The following is a 19,606-nucleotide window of genomic DNA, read 5'->3' on the forward strand; positions in this document are numbered from 1 at the left end:
TTTCTTTTTTTTTTTTTGCGGTACATGGGCCTCTCACTGTTGTGGCCTCTCCCGTTGCGGAGCACAGGCTCAGGACGCGCAGGCTCAGCAGCCATGGCTCACGGGCCCAGCTGCTCTGCGGCATGTGGGATCTTCCCGGACCGGGGCACGAACCCGTGTCCCCTGCATCGGCAGGCGGACTCTCAACCACCGCGCCACCAGGGAAGGCCTAGAAGAATTTTTTAAAGTTCAGCAAATGGTACACATAGAACAATCAGAAATAGGGACTATATACTAGCATTAGAGACCTTGGATCTGAGTGTAAATAAAATAAGTTAAATGGTCTTTGTGTGGTTGTATGTTCAAAGTATCTTAAGGACAAGTTTATCTTGTTTGGTTTAATTTTTGTTCTCTAACTTGCTGACTGATATTTTCCCTTCATTTACAAAAATGTCACTTTTGCATACTTTCTAATTTAATTTGACCTACAAACTCTGAGATACTGATGCATTTACATGTGAGCAAAGTGAGGTTCAAAGATATTTGACTAAAGGGTGAATGAGTGGAACCAGAATTAGAATCCATGCCTTTCTGAATTCAAAGCCCAACCTTTTTTCACTGGGTTATTTTATATTTTAAAACTGTGATTTTTCTTTAACTTCTTGAATATACAGTGATTTATTATGAGAGAAGCAACCTAATGCAGTTGACAGAGACTCAAGCTAATACAGGGCTGGTAAACTACAGTCTGAGGTGAAATCCACCACTGCCTGTTTTTGTAAATAAAGTTTTTTTGGAACACAGCCATGCTCATTTATTTATTTTTGTCTATGGCTGTATTTTATGCTACAGTGGCAGAGTTAAGTAATTGTGACAGTGACTGAATGGCCCATAATGCCTGAAGTATTTACTGTCTGGCACCTGTCAGAAAAAAGGTTGTTGACTTTTTGGTCTAATATATTGCTATTTAAAGAGATCTGAATTCTCGTATTAGTTGTCCTATAATTCAGTTTTAAACTTTTGTTAATTCTTTGATTTCACTGGGCCTCTTTCCTTAGCTATAAGATAGGAATAGGGAAATGTAATCTTTATGAAACTTTCCAGCTCTGAAATTATACCATTAAGTAAAGTTGCAATCTGCTTTGTTTAAAAAATTCAGCATAAATAGTCAAGAATTAAGACTATTTTACATCCTATTCTTCAATCTGCAGAGTGACAAATTGGTTTAATGATTTCTTTTATAGAAGTACTTCGGCAATGCTGAGTAGATTCATGCTCTGAAATTAATTTTAACTTAGAAACTCTTTTGTACATGTTCTTTGCTTTTGTTTTGTAACATCTTTTCATCCAAAGCCAAGAATTTGACCAGAAATAATTTTAATTTAGTGTCTGAGCAACAAAAATAAATGAAAAAAGAAGAGAAAAATATTATTATAAGGTTATAATTTTGGTATTGTCAAATGAATACTAGTTGATTTACTTACTCTTCACTAATGAAGTTGCTGGCTGTTTAAAATGTAGGATTTGAAATGTCTATTCTGTTTCAAAGATGGCATACCAACTTTGAAATTCTCTTCCAGTTTTGTAAATTAGAGTATCTAAGGAGATTTTTACTTTGCATTTGAAAGATAGAAATTGAGTCTGCCTGCCGATACAGGGGATGTGGGTTCGTGCCCCGGTCTGGGAGGACCCCGCATGCCGCGGAGCGGCTGGGCCTGTGAGCCATGGCCGCTGGGCCTGCGCACCGCAAAAAAAAAAATAAAAAAAAATAAAAGATAGAAATTATTTTAATAAGTTAATTTAATTATGCCAGTTCTTTTTACTTTAATAATACATGTGTGTGAATGCAGACCTGTACTACAAGAGTAGATGAACAAGGATGGTCTCAAAGTGAGATCATTGGCACTAAATAGCATTTTTAGAGTCATTCTTTTTAACTAAACTCAATTGGCTGAAAAAGCCAGTAGTTTTGACTTGCAAGGAAATTTAATGTATGTTATAAGTATCTTTGGAATTTTTCTTAATCCTTGAAATATACTATGGGCCTTTGATTTTTGTTTCGTTTCCTGTTTGCCAAAGATATGCAATTCTTCAAGTATGCTTTTCTTTTTTTGTTATAGGAATATGCAAGAAAAGCTCTTGATTTTCTCTGGGAGAAAAGACAGCGAAGTAGTAATTTAGTGGGCGTGACTATAAATATTCATACTGGAGATTGGGTACGAAAAGGTATGTAAGTTGGGCTTTTCAAATTAAGCCTTGACATCCTCAAAATGGTTGGGAAATAAAGGATTTTTATTTGTTAAAATAGTCTTTATGACAGTATAAAGCATAGTTTCTCAACAAGATTGCTAGAATTTTAACCAGTGTAGCCAAATTTTCTTCCTTGGTGCCAAATAATAATAGCACACTTAATCTAGATGGCTAAGTGTACTATTTTATGCCTTATAGCATTATAGATGAAACAATAGAACTAATTTCTTTGAAGATGAGAGGATCAGAATACCTCAGCCATCTCATATCAAGGTGTAATTAAGTGGAAATCTGTATTTAATAATATTATCACCAACACTTACGTTTTTTCTTCCTACCTCCAGAAATAGTATATAGCGTGGTAGCTAAGATCATAGACCCTGGATTCATATTGTTGGAATTGAAGCCATGTGATCTGGGGCAAGTTATTTAACCTCTGTGTGCCTCTGTATCTGTAAAATGAGGACAATATCATAGAGTTATTATGATTTTTGTTTTGTTTTTTTATATAATCTTTATTGGAGTATAGCTGATTTACAATGTTGTGTTAGTTTCTGCTATACATCAAAGTGAATCAGTTAGAATTATGATTAAATGAGTTAATGTAAAGAACTTATAACAGTGCCTGGCATATGTTACACTTACTATGAAGTAAGTGCTCACGATGTTAGTTCCTTTGATTAATAATTTCACTTTTGGGAATCTAGCCTGAGGAAACAATATAAAAGGTAGAAAATCATTTGTTCCCAAAGATGTTAATCACATAAAATTATTTGTAGTAGTGGAAAACTTGGAAACAGTCTAAGTGATCATCAGTAAAGAATAACATCAGTGTTTGAGAATTATTTCACATCAGTGTTGAAACAGTAAGTTTTTAAATTGAATCGGATCAGGGGACAAAGCATATAACAATGTTTTATGAACAAACAGGATGTAAGATCATATAAAAAATATTTTATCTTTATAAGACACCCCTATAAAACAGGCATAGACAAATGGAAATATACTAGACTATTCCTAATGAGATTTGATTGTCTAATTTACACATTTCTCTGTTTTCCTAAAGGCTTATGTTATATATAAAATAAAAAATAACTGCATATATTTAAATGAATGAAAATGATATAAGTATTAATTTGAACATATTAAAATTATTGCCTCTATTCACTAATAGAGGCAATATTGTCTAAATTTTTCAAAGTGTTATCTAAATGGTCCCTTCCTGAAACTGATCTGAATCCTGGCTTCAGAATTTTATAATTTCTTTTCTTAATTCTTATTTCACTCTCCTCATTGGCCCATGCATGGCCTATTTTATTTAGTCATTTTTAATAATGTAGTAACCACCCACAGATGGACCATCCATTATAAAAGCAACTAACTTGATAACATACTACTTCTGCATATGGTCCTTGACTCTCCATACCTCTGTAATCTCATACCTCTGTCTCCAACTGAAATAACCATCATTCTGATATTGTATTGATCATTCCCTTGCTTTCCTTTTAGTACAGTTTTATTGCATCTATATGTATTCCTTAAAAATATATTTTTTGTTTTGATTTTAACTTATAAAAGGGCATCATGTCATATGAGACATTTTGAGACTTTTCACTTAAAATTATATTGCTAAAATTCTTGCACATTGTTGCATGTAGTTCTTTCTTTTTTGACTGCTGCATAATATTTTATTGTGTGAATAAACCATTATTTATGAGCATTTAGATTGTTTCTACAATTTTACTCTTGTGAACCCTAGTGCCGCCGTGAATATTTTTGTTTCTTCTGTTATACGTGTGTAAACGTTTCTTTTGTCTGTATATCTAGGAGTAGAATTTTTAGGTCATAGGATAAGTTAAAGTTCAACTTCAGGAGACATGTCAAATTGTTTTCTAAAGTTGTTTCACCACTTTACACTTTCACCTGCAACATAAAAGAGATCCTGTGGATCAGCATCCTCTCCCAACACTTTGCATTGTCATACTCAAAGATTTTGCCAATCAAATGGGTGTACAAATGATTTCCCATAGTGGTTAGATTTGTATTTCTTTGATCACCAATGATGTTGAACACTTCTTCGTATTTATTGGCTATATATGTTTCCTTTTTTTTTTTTAATGTGGATGTTCTTATATATTGTCCATTTTCTGTTGGGTTACTTGTGCTTTTAAAAAATATTATTGATATTATATGATACTTACGATCTATGTGATACCTATACCTTTGAAATTTATTAAGGTTATCTTTTTGCCCTAGAACATGGTCAGCTTTCACTTGTGCTTAAGAAAAAATATATATTTTTTCTAATTGTTGGTTATAAAATTCTGTATATGTCAGTTTGTTCAGTTAATAATGTTGTGCAGGTCCTTGCTGATTTTCTGTTTGCTTGACATATCAAGAATTAAAGAAGGTAGATAAAATTTCTGACAATGATTGTGGACCTATTAGTATCTCCTTGTAGTTGTATTTTTGCTTTATATATTGGGTGCATTCATTTAAAATTGCTGTCTCTTCTTAGTTGAACCTTTCATCATTATGCAGTGACCATCTCTAATAATACTGTGTTAAAGTCTATTTAATGTGTTGGTAGTGCAGCTACATTGGCTTTATTTTGCTTAATATTTGCCTGATAAGTCTTTTTCTGTCCTTTTACTTTCAATTTTTGCAGGTGCTCATGCCATAAGTGTAACTTCTGTAAAATTTATAGATTTTACAGATTTACTGACAAAAATCCATTTGTCAGTCTTTGTCTTTTAATTGGTAAATTTAGTCCATTCATGTTTATTGGTATTTTTAATATATTTGGGTTTATTTATACTACCTTATTATTTCAGTGTGTCTCACCTTTTCTGTTTCCTTTTAATCCTTTTGTTTTTAATTGAAAGCTGTATTTACCTTCTAGTGAGACATGAACTTTAGCATGCTCTCCCATCCTTTTGTTTCCCTCTGTTCCAACCCTCATCCTCTGTTATGTTGATATCATATAGATATTTAGCTCTTTTTGATTATGAATGTTTTCTTTTTTTTCTTTTGGTCTTAGTGCTGCCCCCTCCCTCTTTCTTTAAAGATAATAAACTTTAACAAGGTATTTTGTCGCCTGTACTTTGTATATTTCTTGCAGCATCTCTTAGATTTGCCTCTCTTCTTATATAAGTATTTATCCCAAACTGTTTTCAGTAGCTTTTAATAGCTTCTGAGGCCTTACATGTCTAACAATAATTTTATTATGCTTTCTTATTTGAGAGACTGTTAGGCTGTAAATAATTTTCTGTTCAAGTTCTTTCCTTCCAAGTCTTTGAAAATATAACTCTATTGTTTTCTTACATCCTGTCAAAAAATCTGTTATTCTGATTTTTATGCCCTTATTTGTGATCTTTTTCTCTGGAAAATTAAGAATATCAACGACAAAGAGAAATTTCTGAAAATGTCACAATAATTTTATGTGTAGAATTTTCTTTATCTCCCCTTCTGGTATTCTGTGGGCCCTTTCAATTTAAAATCTGTGTTTTTAATTGCTGAAAGTTGATCTTTTTTTAAAAGTTATTTTATCTCTTTCATTTTTATTTATCTCTTTTTGCAATTCCTTTTATTACATGCAGTCTTATAGTTTGCTAATTTGTTCCTCAGCTGTATCCTAGATGCCATGTATCGCATCTATTATGGAATTTTGTTACATTTTTATTCCATAATTTCTTCTCAATTAATGATTTATTTTCTTCTCCTTTTGTGTTGCTGATATCTTCCCTATCTCTTTAGTGTGTTTATTAGACTAATTTTATTCTTTTAATTTATTTTTATTTATTTATTAATTTTTACCTCTTTATTGGCGTATAATTGCTTTACAATGGTGTGTTACTTTCTGCTTTATAACAAAGTAAATCAGTTATACATATGTTCCCATATCTCTTCCCTCTTGGATCTTCCTCCCTTCCACCCTCCCTATCCCACCCCTCTAGGTGGTCACAAAGCACCGAGCTGATCTCCCTGTGCTATGTGGCTGCTTCCCACTAGCTATCTATTTTACGTTTGGTAGTATATATATGTCCATGCCACTCTCTCGCTGTGTCACAGCTTATCCTTCTCCCTCCCCATATCTTCAAGTCCATTCTCTAGTAGGTCTGTGTCTTTATTCCTGTCTTACCCCTACGTTCTTAATGACATTTTTTTTCCCTTAAATTCCATATATGTGTCTTAGTATACGGTATTTGTCTTTCTTTTTCTGACTTATTTCACTCTGTATGACAGAGTCTAAGTCCATCCACCTCATTACAAATAGCTCGATTTCATTTCTTTTTATGGCTGAGTAATATTCCATTGTATATATGTGCCACATCTTCTTTATCCATTCATCCAATGATGGACATGTAGGTTGTTTCCATCTCCGGGCTATTGTAAATACAGCTGCAATGAACATTTTCGTACATGACTCTTTCTGAATTCTGGTTTTCTCAGGGTATATGCCCAGTAGTGGGATTGCTGGGTCATATGGTAGTTCTATTTGTAGTTTTTTAACAAACCTCCATACTGTTCTCCATAGTGGCTGTACCAATTCACATTCCCACCAACAGTGCAAGAGTGTTCCCTTTTCTCCACACCCTCTCCAGCATTTATTGTTTCTAGATTTTTTGATGATGGCCATTCTGACTGGTGCGAGATGATATCTCATTGTAGTTTTGATTTGCATTTCTCTAATGATTAATGATGTTGAGCAGTCTTTCATGTGCTTGTTGGCAGTCTGTATATCTTCTTTGGAGAAATGTCTATTTAGGTCTTCTGCCCATTTTTGGATTGGGTTGTTTGTTTTTTTGTTATTGAGCTGCATGAGCTGCTTATAAATTTTGGAGATTAATCCTTTGTCAGTTGCTTCATTTGCAAATATTTTCTCCCATTCTGAGAGTTGTCTTTTGGTCCCATTTATGGTTTCCTTTGCTGTGCAAAAGCTTTGAAGTTTCATTAGGTCCCATTTGTTTATTTTTGTTTTTATTTCCATTTCTCTAGGAGGTGGGTCAAAAAGGATCTTGCTGTGATTTATGTCATAGAGTGTTCTGCCTATGTTTTCCTGTAAGAGTTTGATAGTTTCTGGCCTTACATTTAGGTCTTTAATCCATTTTGAGCTTATTTTTGTGTATGGTGTTAGGGAGTGATCTAATCTCATACTTTTATATGTACCTGTCCAGTTTTCCCAGCACCACTTATTCAGGAGGCTGTCCTTTCTCCACTGTACGTTCCTGCCTCCTTTATCAAAGATAAGGTGACCATATGTGTGTGGGTTTATCTCTGGGCTTTCTATCCTGTTCCATTGATCTATCTTTCTGTTTTTGTGCCAGTACCATACTGTCTTGATTACTGTAGCTTTGTAGTATAGTCTGAAGTCAGGGAGCCTGATTCCTCCAGCTCCGTTTTTCGTTCTCAAGATTGCTTTGGCCATTCGGGGTCTTTTGTGTTTCCATACAAATTGTGAAATTTTTTGTTCTAGTTCTGTGAAAAATGCCAGTGTTAGTTTGATAGGGATTGCATTGAATCCGTCGATTGCTTTGGGTAGTAGAGTCATTTTCACAATGTTAATTCTTCCAATCCAAGAACATGGTATATCTCTCCATCTATTTGTATCATCTTCAATTTCTTTCATCAGTGTCTTATAATTTTCTGCATACAGGCCTTTTGTCTCCTTAGGTAGTTTTATTCCTAGATATTTTATTCTTTTTGTTGCAGTGCTAAGTGGGAGTATTTTCTTGATTTCACTTTCAGATTTTTCATCATTAGTGTATAGGAATGCAAGAGATTTCTGTGCATTAATTTTGTATCCTGCAACCTTACCAAATTGATTGATTAGCTCTGGTAGTTTTCTGGTAGCATCTTTAGGATTCTCTGTGTATAGTATCATGTCATCTGCAAACAGTGACAGCTTTACTTTTTCTTTTCTGATTTGGATTCCTTTTATTTCCTTTTCTTCTCTGATTGCTGTGGCTAAAACTTCCAAAACTGTATTGAATAAGAGTGGTGAGAGTGGGCAACCTTGTCTTGTTCCTGATCTTAGTGGAAATGCTTTCAGTTTTTCACCATTGAGGATGATTTTGGCTGGGGGTTTGTCATATATGGCCTTTATTATGTTGAGGAAAGTTCCCTCTGTGCCTACTTTCTGCAGGGTTTTTATCATAAATGGGTGTTGAATTTTGTCAAAAGCTTTCTCTGCATCTACTGAGATGATCATATGGTTTTTCTCCTTCAATTTGTTAATATGGTGTATCACATTGATTTGCATATATTGAAGAATCCTTGTATTCCTGGAATAAACCCCACTTGATCATGGTGTATGATCCTTTTAATGTGCTGTTGGATTATGTTTGCTAGTATTTTGTTGAGGATTTTTGCATCTATGTTCATCAGTGATATTGGCCTGTAGTTTTCTTTCTTTGTGACATCCTTGGCTGGTTTTGGTATCAAGGTGATGGTGGCCTCGTAGAATGAATTTGGGAGTGTTCCTCCCTCTGCTATATTTTGGAAGAGTTTGAGAAGGATAGGTGTTAGCTCTTCTCTAAATGTTTGATAGAATTTGCCTGTGAAGCCATCTGGTCCTGGGCTTTTGCTTGTTGGAAGATTTTTAATCACAGTTTCACTTTCAGTGCTTGTGATTGGTCTGTTCATATTTTCTATTTCTTCCTGATTCAGTCTTGGCAGGTTGTGCATTTCTAAGAATTTGTCCATTTCTTCCAGGTTGTCCATTTTATTGGCATAGAGTTGCTTGTAGTAATCTCTCATGATCTTTTGTACTTCTGCAGTGTCAGTTGTTACTTCTCCTTTTTCATTTCTAATTCTATTGATTTGAGTCTTCTTTCTTTTTTTCTTGATGAGTCTGGCTAATGGTTTATCTGTTTTGTGTATCTTCTCAAACAACCAGCTTTTAGTTTTATTGATCTTTGCTATTGTTTCCTTCATTTCTTTTTCATTTATTTCTGATCTGATTTTTATGATTTCTTTCCTTCTGCTAACTATAGGGGTTTTTTGTTCTTCTTTCTCTAATTGCTTTAGGTGCAAGGTTAGGTTGTTTATTCGAGATGTTTCCTGTTTCTTAAGGTGGGATTGTATTGCTATAAAGTTCCCTCTTAGAACTGCTTTTGCTGCATCCCATAGGTTTTGGGTCGTTGTGTCTCCATTGTCATTTGTTTCTAGGTATTTTTTTATTTCCTCTTTGATTTCTTCAGTGATCACTTTGTTATTAAGTAGTGTATTGTTTAGCCTCCATGTGTTTGTATTTTACAGATCTTTTCCTGTAATTGATATCTAGTCTCATGGCGTTGTGGTCAGAAAAGATACTTGATACAATTTCAATTTTCTTAAATTTACCAAGGCTTGATTTGTGACCCAAGATATGATCTATCCTGGAGGATGTTCCACGAGCACTTGAGAAAAATGTGTATTCTGTTGTTTTTGGATGGAGTGTCCTGTAAATATCAATTAAGTTCATCTTGTTTAATGTATCATTTAAAGCTTGTGTTTCCTTTTTTATTTTCATTTTGGATGATCTGTCCATTGGTGAAAGTGGGGTGTTAAAGTCCCCTACTATGAATGTGTTACTGTCGATTTCCCCTTTTATGGCTGTTAGTATTTGCCTTATGTATTGAGGTGCTCCTATGTTGGGTGCATAAATATTTACAATTGTTGTATCTTCTTCTTGGATCGATCCCTTGATCATTATGTAGTGTCTTTCTTTGTCTCTTGTAATAGTCTTTATTTTAAAGTCTATTTTGTCTGCTATGAGAATTGCGACTCCAGCTTTCTTTCGGTTTCCATTTGCATGGAATATCTTTCTCCATCTCCTTACTTTCAGTCTGTATGTGTCTCTAGGTCTGAAGTGGGTCTCTTATAGACAGCATATATATGGGTCTTGTTTTTGTATCCATTCAGCCAATCTGTGTCTTTAGGTGGGAGCATTTAGTCCACTTACATTTGAGGCAGTTATCGATATGTATGTTCCTATTCCCATTTTCTTAATTGTTTTGGGTTCGTTATTGTAGGTCTTTTCCTTCTCTTGTGTTTCTTGCCTAGAGAAGTTCCTTTAGCATTTGTTGTAATGCTGGTTTGGTGCTGAACTCTCAGCTTTTGCTTGTCTGTAAAGGTTTTAATTTCTCCATCAAATCTGAATGAGAACATAGCTGGGTAGAGTAATCTTGGCTGCAGGTTTTTCTCCTTCATCACTTTAAATATGTCCTGCCAGTCCCTTCTGGCTTACAGAGTTTCTGCTGAAAGATCAGCTGTTAACCTTATGGGGATTCCCTTGTGTGTTATTTGTTGTTTTTCCCTTACTGCTTTTAATATGTTTTCTTTGTACTTAATTTTTGACAGCTTGATTCATATGTGTCTTGGTGTATTTCTCCTTGGATTTATCCTGTATGGGACTCTGTGTGCTTCCTGGACTTGATTAACTATTTCCTTTCCCATATTAGGGAAGTTTTCAACTATAATCTCTTCAAATATTTTCTCAGTCCCTTTCTTTTTCTCTTCTTCTTCTGGAACCCCTATAATTCGAATGTTGGTGCATTTAATGTTGTCCCAGAGGTCTCTGAGACTGTCCTCCATTCTTTTCATTCGTTTTTCTTTGTTCTGCTCAGCAGTAGTTATTTCCACTATTTTATCTTCCAGGTCACTTATCCGTTCTTCTGCCTCAGTTATTCTGCTATTGATCCCATCTAGAGTATTTTTAATTTCATTTATTGTGTTGTTCATCGTTGCTTGTTTCATCTTTAGTTCTTCTAGGTCCTTGTTAAATGTTTCTTGCATTTTGTCTATTCTACTTCCAAGATTTTGGATCATCTTTACTATCATTATTCTGAATTCTTTTTCAGGTAGACTGCCTATTTCCTCTTTATTTGTTAGATCTGGTGGGTTTTTATCTTGCTCCTTCATCTGCTGTGTGTTTTTCTGTCTTCTCATTTTGCTTAACTTACTGTGTTTGGGGTCTCCTTTTTGCAGGCTGCATGTTCGTAGTTCCCGTTGTTTTTGGTGTCTGTCCCCAGTGGCTAAAGTTGGTTCAGTGGGTTGTGTAGGCTTCCTGGTGGAGGGGACTAGTGCCTGTGTTCTGGTGGATGAGGCTGGATCTTGTCTTTCTGGTGGGCAGGTCCACGTCTGGTGGTGTGTTTTGGGGGTGTCTGTGGCCTTGTTATGATTTTAGGCAGCCTCTCTGCTAATGGGTGCGGTTGTGTTCCTGTCTTGCTAGTTGTTTGGCATAGGGTGTCCAGCACTGTAGCTTGCTGGTCGTTGAGTGAAGCTGGTGCTGGTGTTGAGAATGAGATCTCTGGGAGATTTTCGCCGTTTGATATTATGTGGAGCTGGGAGGTCTCTTGTGGACCAGTGTCCTGAAGTTGGCTCTCCCACCTCAGAGGCACAGCACTGACTCCTGACTGCAGCACCAAGAGCCTTGCATCCACACAGCTCAGAATAAAAGGGAGAAAAAGAAGAAAGAGAGAAAGAGAGAGAGAGAGGGAGGGAGGGAGAGAGAGAGAGAGAGAGAAAGAGAAAGGAAGGAAGGAAGAAAGAAAAAGAAAGAAGGAAAGAAAGAAAAGGAGGGAGGGAGGGAGGAAGGAAGAGGGCAGGAAGGAAAGAAAGAAAGAAAACAAAATAAAGTAAGATCAAATAAATTTATTAAAATAAAAAATAGTTATTAAGAAATAAATTTTTTTAAAGAAAAAAAGAAAACCACCACAAACAACAACAACAAAAAGGTCGGATAGAACCCTATGACAAATGGTGGAAGCAAAGCTATACAGACAAAATCGCACACAGAAGCATACACATACACACTGACAAAAAGAGGAAAAGGGGAAAAAATCATAAATCTTGCTCTTTAAGTCCACTTCCTTAATTTGGGATGATTCGTCGTCTATTCAGGTATTCCGCAGATGCAGGGTACATCAAGTTGATTGTGGAGCTTTAATCCGCTGCTTCTGAGGCTGGTGGGAGAGATTTCCGTTTCTCTTCTTTGTTCTCACAGCTCCCGGGGCTCAGCTTTGAATTTGGCCCCACCTCTGAGTGTAGGCCGCCGGAGGACGTCTGTTCTTCACTCAGACAGGACGGGGTTAAAGGAGCCACTGATTCGGGGGCTCTGGCTCACTCAGGCTGGGGGGAGGGAGGTGTACGGAGTGCAGGGGGAGCCTGCGGCGGCAGAGGTCAGCGTGACGTTGCACCAGCCTGAGGCGCGCCGTGCGTTCTCCTGGGGAAGTTGTCCCTGGATCCCGGGACCCTGGCAGTGGCGGGCTGCACAGGCTCCCCGGAAGGGGGGTGTGGATAGCGACCTGTCCTCACACACAGGCTTCTTGGTGGCGGCAGCAGCAGCCTTAGCGTCTTATGCCCGTCTCTGGGGTCCACGCTTTTAGCCGCATCTCGCGCCCAGCTCTGGAGCTCCTTTAAGCAGCGCTCTTAATCCCCTCTCCTCGCGCACCAGGAAACAAAGAGGGAAGAAAACGTCTCTTGCCTCTTTGGCAGGTCCAGACTTTTCCCCGGACTCCCTCCCGGCTAGCCGTGGCGCACTAACCCCCTGCAGGCTGTGTTCACACCGCCAACCCCAGTCCTCTCCCTGCGCTCCTCTGAAGCCAGAGCCTCAGCTCCCAGCCCCGCCTGCCCCGGCGGGTGAGCAGACAAGCCTCTCGGGCTGGTGAGTGCTGGTCTGCACCGATGATCTGTGCGGCAATCTCTCCGTTTTGCCCTCCGCACCTCTGTTGCTGCGCTCACCTCCGCGGCTCCGAAGCTTTCCCCCTCCGCCACCCGCAGTCACTGCCCGTGAAGGGGCTTCCTAGTGTGTGGAAACCTTTCCTCCTTCACAGCTCCCTCCCACTGGTGCAGGTCCCGTCCCTATCCTTTTGTCTCTGTTTATTCTTTTTTCTTTTGCCCTACCCAGGTACGTTGGGGACTTTCTTCCCTTTTGGGAGGTTTGAGGTCTTCTGCCAGCGTTCAGTAGGTGTTCTGTAGGAGTTGTTCCATGTGTAGATGTATTTCTGGTGTATCTGTGGGGAGGAAGGTGATCTCCATGTCTTACTCTTCAGCCATCTTCCCCTCATCCCCCCTATTAGATTAATTTTAAATTCTTGGTTTGCCTGTTCTAATATTTTCTTCCTCTGATAAACTCCTACTCCAGTACTTTCTTCTTCTTTTCAAAAAGTCATGCATCTTAAATGTTTTTGTCCTTTAAGTTCATATTCACTTGTCACCTACTTTGTGGGGAGGTCAAATTCCAATCCCTATCAGCCCCAGTTATCTTAGGGATGAATTCTAAGAAGTTTTTTAAAATACCAATGCCTTGACGCCTAGAGATTCTGATTTGATTGGCCTAGAGTGTGCCCTGAGTATAGGGATTTCTAAGGTTGTAATTGTAATTATAATTTAGATTGTGATTCACCAGCCTTAAGAGTTTGGAGGGGAAAGGGTGGGGAAGAGAATGTCTAAAATTAGTTCCCACCTCTTTTTGAGTTCAGTTCCTCACACAGGACTTCTGTGGTGCCCTGATTTTATTCCTGAGGCTACCTGGAGCATAGATCTGAGTTGTAGCAGGCATGGGAGGAGACTTTGTATCTTAAGGTAGTGGTAGGAGAGAGGCAGGAGCAAAGCTCCAGCAGTTTTTCTACTGTTTGAGCCTTCCATAGCTATGCCTGGCTGCTTCTGCTCCAGAACAAAGCCCTCCCCCTCCATCCCCCACCAAGTTCTTAACAGTTTTCTTCTTGTTATTTTCTTTCTTTGGTCCTCTATGATGATCTTAGAGGAAGAAGCCAGCAGTTGTGCTAGCTTCAGTAATTAGAACTGTCATCTCCAAACAGCAGCAGTGTTGTTTTCATATATATTATAACTGTAAAGATTGATGTCTAACTGATTAAGGATCCAGTAATTGCATAATAATACCTGCTAGTGCTTCCTCTTTGAAGTTCCTCATTAAGAAAATAAGCTTTAAAAATATTCTTAAAACTAGTATCTTCTGCTTTTAAATAAGACTTTAAAATAAGACTTCTGTAGCCAATTTTGCAAAGCAAGATTTTTTTTTAACATACAAACTATTGTCAACAAAGGAACTATTATTCATATAGTAAGGTTAATATTTCTGTAAATGTGTAATTTTTACTTTCAACAATTTCATGTTTAGACTAATTTTTCATTCTTAGTGTACTAGTACCTTTACTATATTCTATGAAGAATTTTTAAGACTTGTTTAATAAAAAAGTCACATTTATATGTATTTTCCATAGATAGTGGAGTTGGAGCAGGGATTGATTCATATTATGAATATCTGTTGAAAGCCTACGTCTTGCTTGGAGATGACAGCTTTCTGGAAAGATTTAATACAGTAAGTTGTTCCAATTTTGTATTAAGTTTAGAGCCAATTTAATTTGCCAGATTTTGATAGAAACTCAATCATCTAAGAGACATTCTGAAAAATTATTTTTAAATGTTTAGTAGTTTTTTGGTCAGTATTCCCTGATGATGTTGGACAGGGACAGGGTAAACACTACATACATTGCAAAAACTAGATTACAAAGTAGTTTTATTTTCATCTATCATCAGAAGTTTTCAAGATTTTCCAGTGAGTAATATGTAGATTTGAGTTTTACCTAATCTTTTACACAAGGAAGGGAATTTATTGAAATCCAAAGCCTTCTCCTTTGGATTTTAATTCTTTTTGGAATAGTTTGGAAGTTTGGCCTAGTCCTTGACCACACCAAGTGTGCAGGGCTTTGGAGACTTGAACAAACCAGTGGGTATTCATTTCAAAAGAAGGTCTGTCAAGTCTTAAGTGTGGATCAGACTCACAGGCATGTTTTTAGGGGAGAAGGGAGAGATTATTGAACCCTATTGGATCGCCTTTGTCTGTAATTAAAGCAAATTGAAGTTAACTGTAGTAAACTCATCAGCTGTGTCAGTACATTCTTCTCAAAATAATTTACCATTTCTTTGCACACCCATGAGTTCACCCACATTATTGTGAGATAGTACAGTATAGTGGTTAAAAGTATGAGAGTTCTCCTGTGCGGGTTTAAATCCTGGTTGTGCCACTGGTTTTGTGGCTTTGGGCAAGTAACTTAGATATTTTCCTCTGTTCCTTATCAACAGAATGGGGATGCCAGTACTGTTTATTGGGAGGGTTAAATGAGCTAATGCACATGAGCTGATTAGAACAGTGCTTTGAGATCTACCATGTACTCAGTAATAGTTAACAAATAGTAGATGAGTTAGGGAAAAAACCTGGTAAAAGTCCTAATAAGTCATCACTGAGTACTTTTAGAAACACTATTACATATATCATTTAATATATCATTTATTAGATTATAACAAGATTTTCTTGAGGTGCATGAGGACAGATTTTTTTTTATTGGTTTTTTTTATCAGTCATTGACTCTGACAGCTCAGCCTGTTGTCAAGGCTGAGAAATATCTAGGAGAAGATAAAAGAAGGGGCAAGAGTTTTTAAGACCATAAAAGGCAGAGGTAGTGGACCGTAAGAGTGGCAACAGTGATGGGATGCATTAGTTTAGGTAGACAAGCACCAGAATGTTATGTTAGCTGCCTAGGGAGCAAACTTCCTAGACAAAGGAGAAAATGAATCTAATTCTGTGATATAGAAGCCTGTAACTATATTTCAAGAGGACGTAAGAGCATCCTTGGGTCACAATCCTGCAGGATAGTGATGTTCAGGTCTATACCCTTCAGAAGGTCCCATTTTATCTATAGTTTTTAGTATTCTGCATCAGAGTTTAAGAACACAGGGGAGTATATATCGTATATTTTACAAAGATTTCCATCTAAAGGAATTTAACTATTTCCATAGTTAATTAACAGTTACTTAGTAAATTTATTCATACGTAAATTGGGGTTTCATTTCTTCATATATTTAATGATACGCTGTGTTTAGAATAGTACAGCTTTTTTCATCTACTTTCATGAACACATATTGTGATCTTTTTTAGCACTACGATGCCATAATGAGGTACATAAGCCAGCCACCTCTTCTACTTGATGTGCATATCCACAAGCCAATGCTGAATGCTCGGACTTGGATGGATGCTTTGCTTGCCTTTTTTCCAGGTTTGCAGGTAAAAAAACCTCTTTTATTTCTCTTAATATTAAAGTAAAATGATTATAATTCAGTGCATTTGTGATCTCTAAAATTGAATTACCAAAACAGAGTCACACTTCAAAATTGTATTAATCTACATTTTTCTGTTTATATAATGATTATAGATAAAGTCAACTCATATTTTACTGGATAATTCTGTTGTTATTGTTGGTTTCTAGGTCTTAAAGGGGGATATTAGACCTGCTATTGAAACTCATGAAATGTTGTATCAGGTGATTAAAAAACACAATTTTCTACCAGAGGTAAGCAAATCATCTTTGGAATTCTAATTTACATATACTATAGATTGCTAATTTAAAGGTAGAAAATGCCATCTTCAAGGTTGGTTTGTTCTTTTTCATTTTTCCTGGTTAAATAGCTTATTTAATATATTTTTGGTTTACACAGTATTGTATATGTATTTCCTTTTCCTCGTGTATTAAGAGAAGTCTAGTTTAGGATAATGCTGATAGTTTACTAATTTAATGTTAAAAAAAAATCCCAAATTGGTATTTCTGAACCTTTTCTAATCCATGCCATTGCATAGTGTCTCTTTCTAACTTTTACACTTACCCACCAGCTAGGGAGACTTTTGTACTTTTTATTTTCTAAAGCTTATTTTATGAAAACAATATACATTGAACATACTCTTGCTGATCACTCATGCTCCCTGGAAATTTGGAAATGTTAGCTCTTCTTCACACTGCTTAAGAATTATTCTCCCTGGTTTTTATATGTTAGTAATAAGTATTCTTGCTAGCTTGATACCATAAGATTTTAATAGCATACCTTTTGGCTTTCCAGAAATGCACCATTAAAAATTTCCAAATTCGTGTATGGCCTTGTTCTATCCCTACTTATTGACTACCCTCTGTGAGATATCTAAGCTTCTCACCAATTTAGAAGGCTTCCTAAAGTGTTTGTTTCAAGCCACAGAGGATTTGAGACTCATAAAAAAGCATATGCTAAAATAGAAATAGGAGAGTGAGAGACTTAATAATTAAGAGAAAAAAGTGGAGATAAGAAAAAAGAAGAGAACACAATTATGCAGACAATGAGGACCTGTGTAGTGGCATTACTGAGGTCATAGCTTTTCCTAAGCTTCCTAATAGCCAAAGTGATCACTTAAAAAAGGAATTCCATTTAATTGGTAAAAATAACAGCCTTCACAAAAATGAATTGTGATTTTAAGCAGTGATAATTTTCATTTTATAGATGAAAATTGTTATCAATATTTTAACTTTTTTTTTGTTTGTGATCTAATTTATATACTATATATTCTAGAACTACTTATTTTTTTAAATCACATTTTTATGCCTATTTGTGTGTTGTTTTGTCTAGGCATTTACCACAGATTTCAGGGTGCATTGGGCTCAACATCCTTTAAGGCCAGAATTTGCAGAAAGTACCTACTTCTTGTATAAAGTAAGCTAATTTAACTCTCTTTTTGCTATTTAGCTCCTGTTCTCTGTTGGATAACTCACTATCTTATAGTAATAGTATCGGCTTTTCAAAGTTCTTGTTTAATATTATAATGGTTGGATATATCATGGTTCTTATTCACCCAGTTCATAGAGTTATTGAAAGATGCAAGAATTGACATCTAAGTTTTATGCCTTTTCAAAAGACTTACGAAGCATTTCTTTAAAGAGAAATTTTATATTCTAGAGCTGCTTTCTAAAGCATGTCTCTTGCCTTCCTTTAATCAGGCAACCTTTCTGGGCATTAGAAATTTCATCCAAAGCCTCAGATGTACAGTTGTGCAGCCTTCCAGTTGTGTATTTAAGAAATTCATAAAGCAGATCCATGGCTTACTTTCAGAACTAGGTTCTATGTAACATGTGTTCTAGTGCCTGATATAATGCCTGGCACCTGGTAGGTACTCAATAAATATTTGATAAATAAATGGTTATATGGTACTATGTAAGCTATGTATATGTATACATATATTCTCCTTTTTAATAGGCTACAGGAGATCCTTACTACCTTGAAGTAGGGAAAACACTTATTGAAAATTTAAATAAATATGCTAGAGTGCCTTGCGGATTTGCTGCCATGAAGGATGTTCGTACTGGAAGTCATGAGGACAGGTAAAACAATTCCTAACCTCCCCTTTCCTCAGGGTAACTCTGAAACAACACAAAATGTTATTAGATTTCAGATCAGCTTAATGCTTTTACAAAGGGTATTTGAAGATGCAAACCTTAGTTCATTGTGCTTATTTTTAAAACTCTCTTGAATAGGCTTATTTTAAATTGTTTGAAAAGTCTGTGTTTTTACCATAGTGCCTGACATATAGTTGGTGCTCAAATGATTTTTAAATAGATGAATAAATGATTGTTAAACCTCAGAACCTTGGTCTTTGAAGTATTAGGAAAGTTGGGGTTTTCTTCTTTGTTAATAGTTTTTTATATTATGTAAAATGTTAGAAATTATCAAGATGATGACTAATGATCTGGATTATGATTCCTGTTCAGTCAAGAATTCATCAAAAGGAATATCGTGGTTAATGTGTATATTCTTATTCTGTTGCTGATTTGGAGAGCTGGGGAGACCCATTGGCAGTTTCTATTTCATTGGATACTGGATAGATGTTGTTGACGTGGAGTATTCAAGATATGAAAAGCACCCTTTGGTTAATATGATATTCACTAACATTCCAGTTATTCTGAGATCATTTGATTCTGTTATTTTAACTGTCCAGAACATAGCAACACATTTCTAAATGAACACTAAAGTTTGTTGGTTCATTTGGTTAGCAAGTGTTCATTCCACAAATATTTACTGAGGTGTCTTATGTGCCAGAGTTATACTAGGTTTTGAAGATTAAAGATAAAAAGACATGTCTTTTCTATCATTGAATCACTGGGGCAGGCAGATAAACAGGCTTTAAAGCATTGTATATGTGCTATGAAACATACTAAAGGGACGTGAAATGCAGATTGGGATATGACAGTCACTTGAGCGTCCTGTGTCCTGAAGGATCAGGACTAGAAAACTAGAAAAAGGAAAGTAGTAAAAGGAGTTTCCGGCAGAGGAACTAGGGACAGGTGAAATACAACACTCATTATCTACTCACAGAATTGACCCTCAGTCCTTCTCTTGGAGCATTTAGATAATAGTTAATTAGGCTTGGGACCTCCTTCCCCAACCACAGCTGATAAGAAATGGATAGGTTTCTGGAAGCAGACACACAGAAAACAGCAAGAAATGAAAGCAGATAGCTTTTGTATTTATCTGTAACATTTACTGGCTGCTTCCTACATTTCAGGCACTCTTCTAATTA

General features: G+C 36.3%; 1 protein-coding gene across 13 annotated transcripts in view; it reads left to right on the forward strand.

Annotated features, from left to right (window-relative positions):
* Positions 1-19,606, forward strand: part of EDEM3 (ER degradation enhancing alpha-mannosidase like protein 3) — a 90,150-nt gene that overhangs the window by 28,935 nt on the left and 41,609 nt on the right. For 11 of the 13 annotated variants that reach the window (XM_089909948.1, XM_089909950.1, XM_089909944.1 and 8 more), the window contains 7 exons: positions 68-238; positions 2,100-2,205; positions 14,457-14,554; positions 16,172-16,297; positions 16,500-16,583; positions 17,662-17,745; positions 18,286-18,410. In XM_089909948.1, the coding sequence (XP_089766074.1) occupies positions 68-238; positions 2,100-2,205; positions 14,457-14,554; positions 16,172-16,297; positions 16,500-16,583; positions 17,662-17,745; positions 18,286-18,410 (794 nt within the window). The remainder of the gene's footprint in view (positions 1-67; positions 239-2,099; positions 2,206-14,456; positions 14,555-16,171; positions 16,298-16,499; positions 16,584-17,661; positions 17,746-18,285; positions 18,411-19,606) is intronic. The other 2 variants (XM_089909986.1, XM_022593358.3) reach the window with 1 other exon arrangement.

The sequence above is a fragment of the Delphinapterus leucas genome, chromosome 1, assembly GCF_059928025.1.
Source record: "Delphinapterus leucas isolate spDelLeu-1000000601 "Yukka" chromosome 1, BTC_Dleu_Yukka2, whole genome shotgun sequence".
Taxonomy (NCBI): Eukaryota; Metazoa; Chordata; class Mammalia; order Artiodactyla; family Monodontidae; genus Delphinapterus; species Delphinapterus leucas.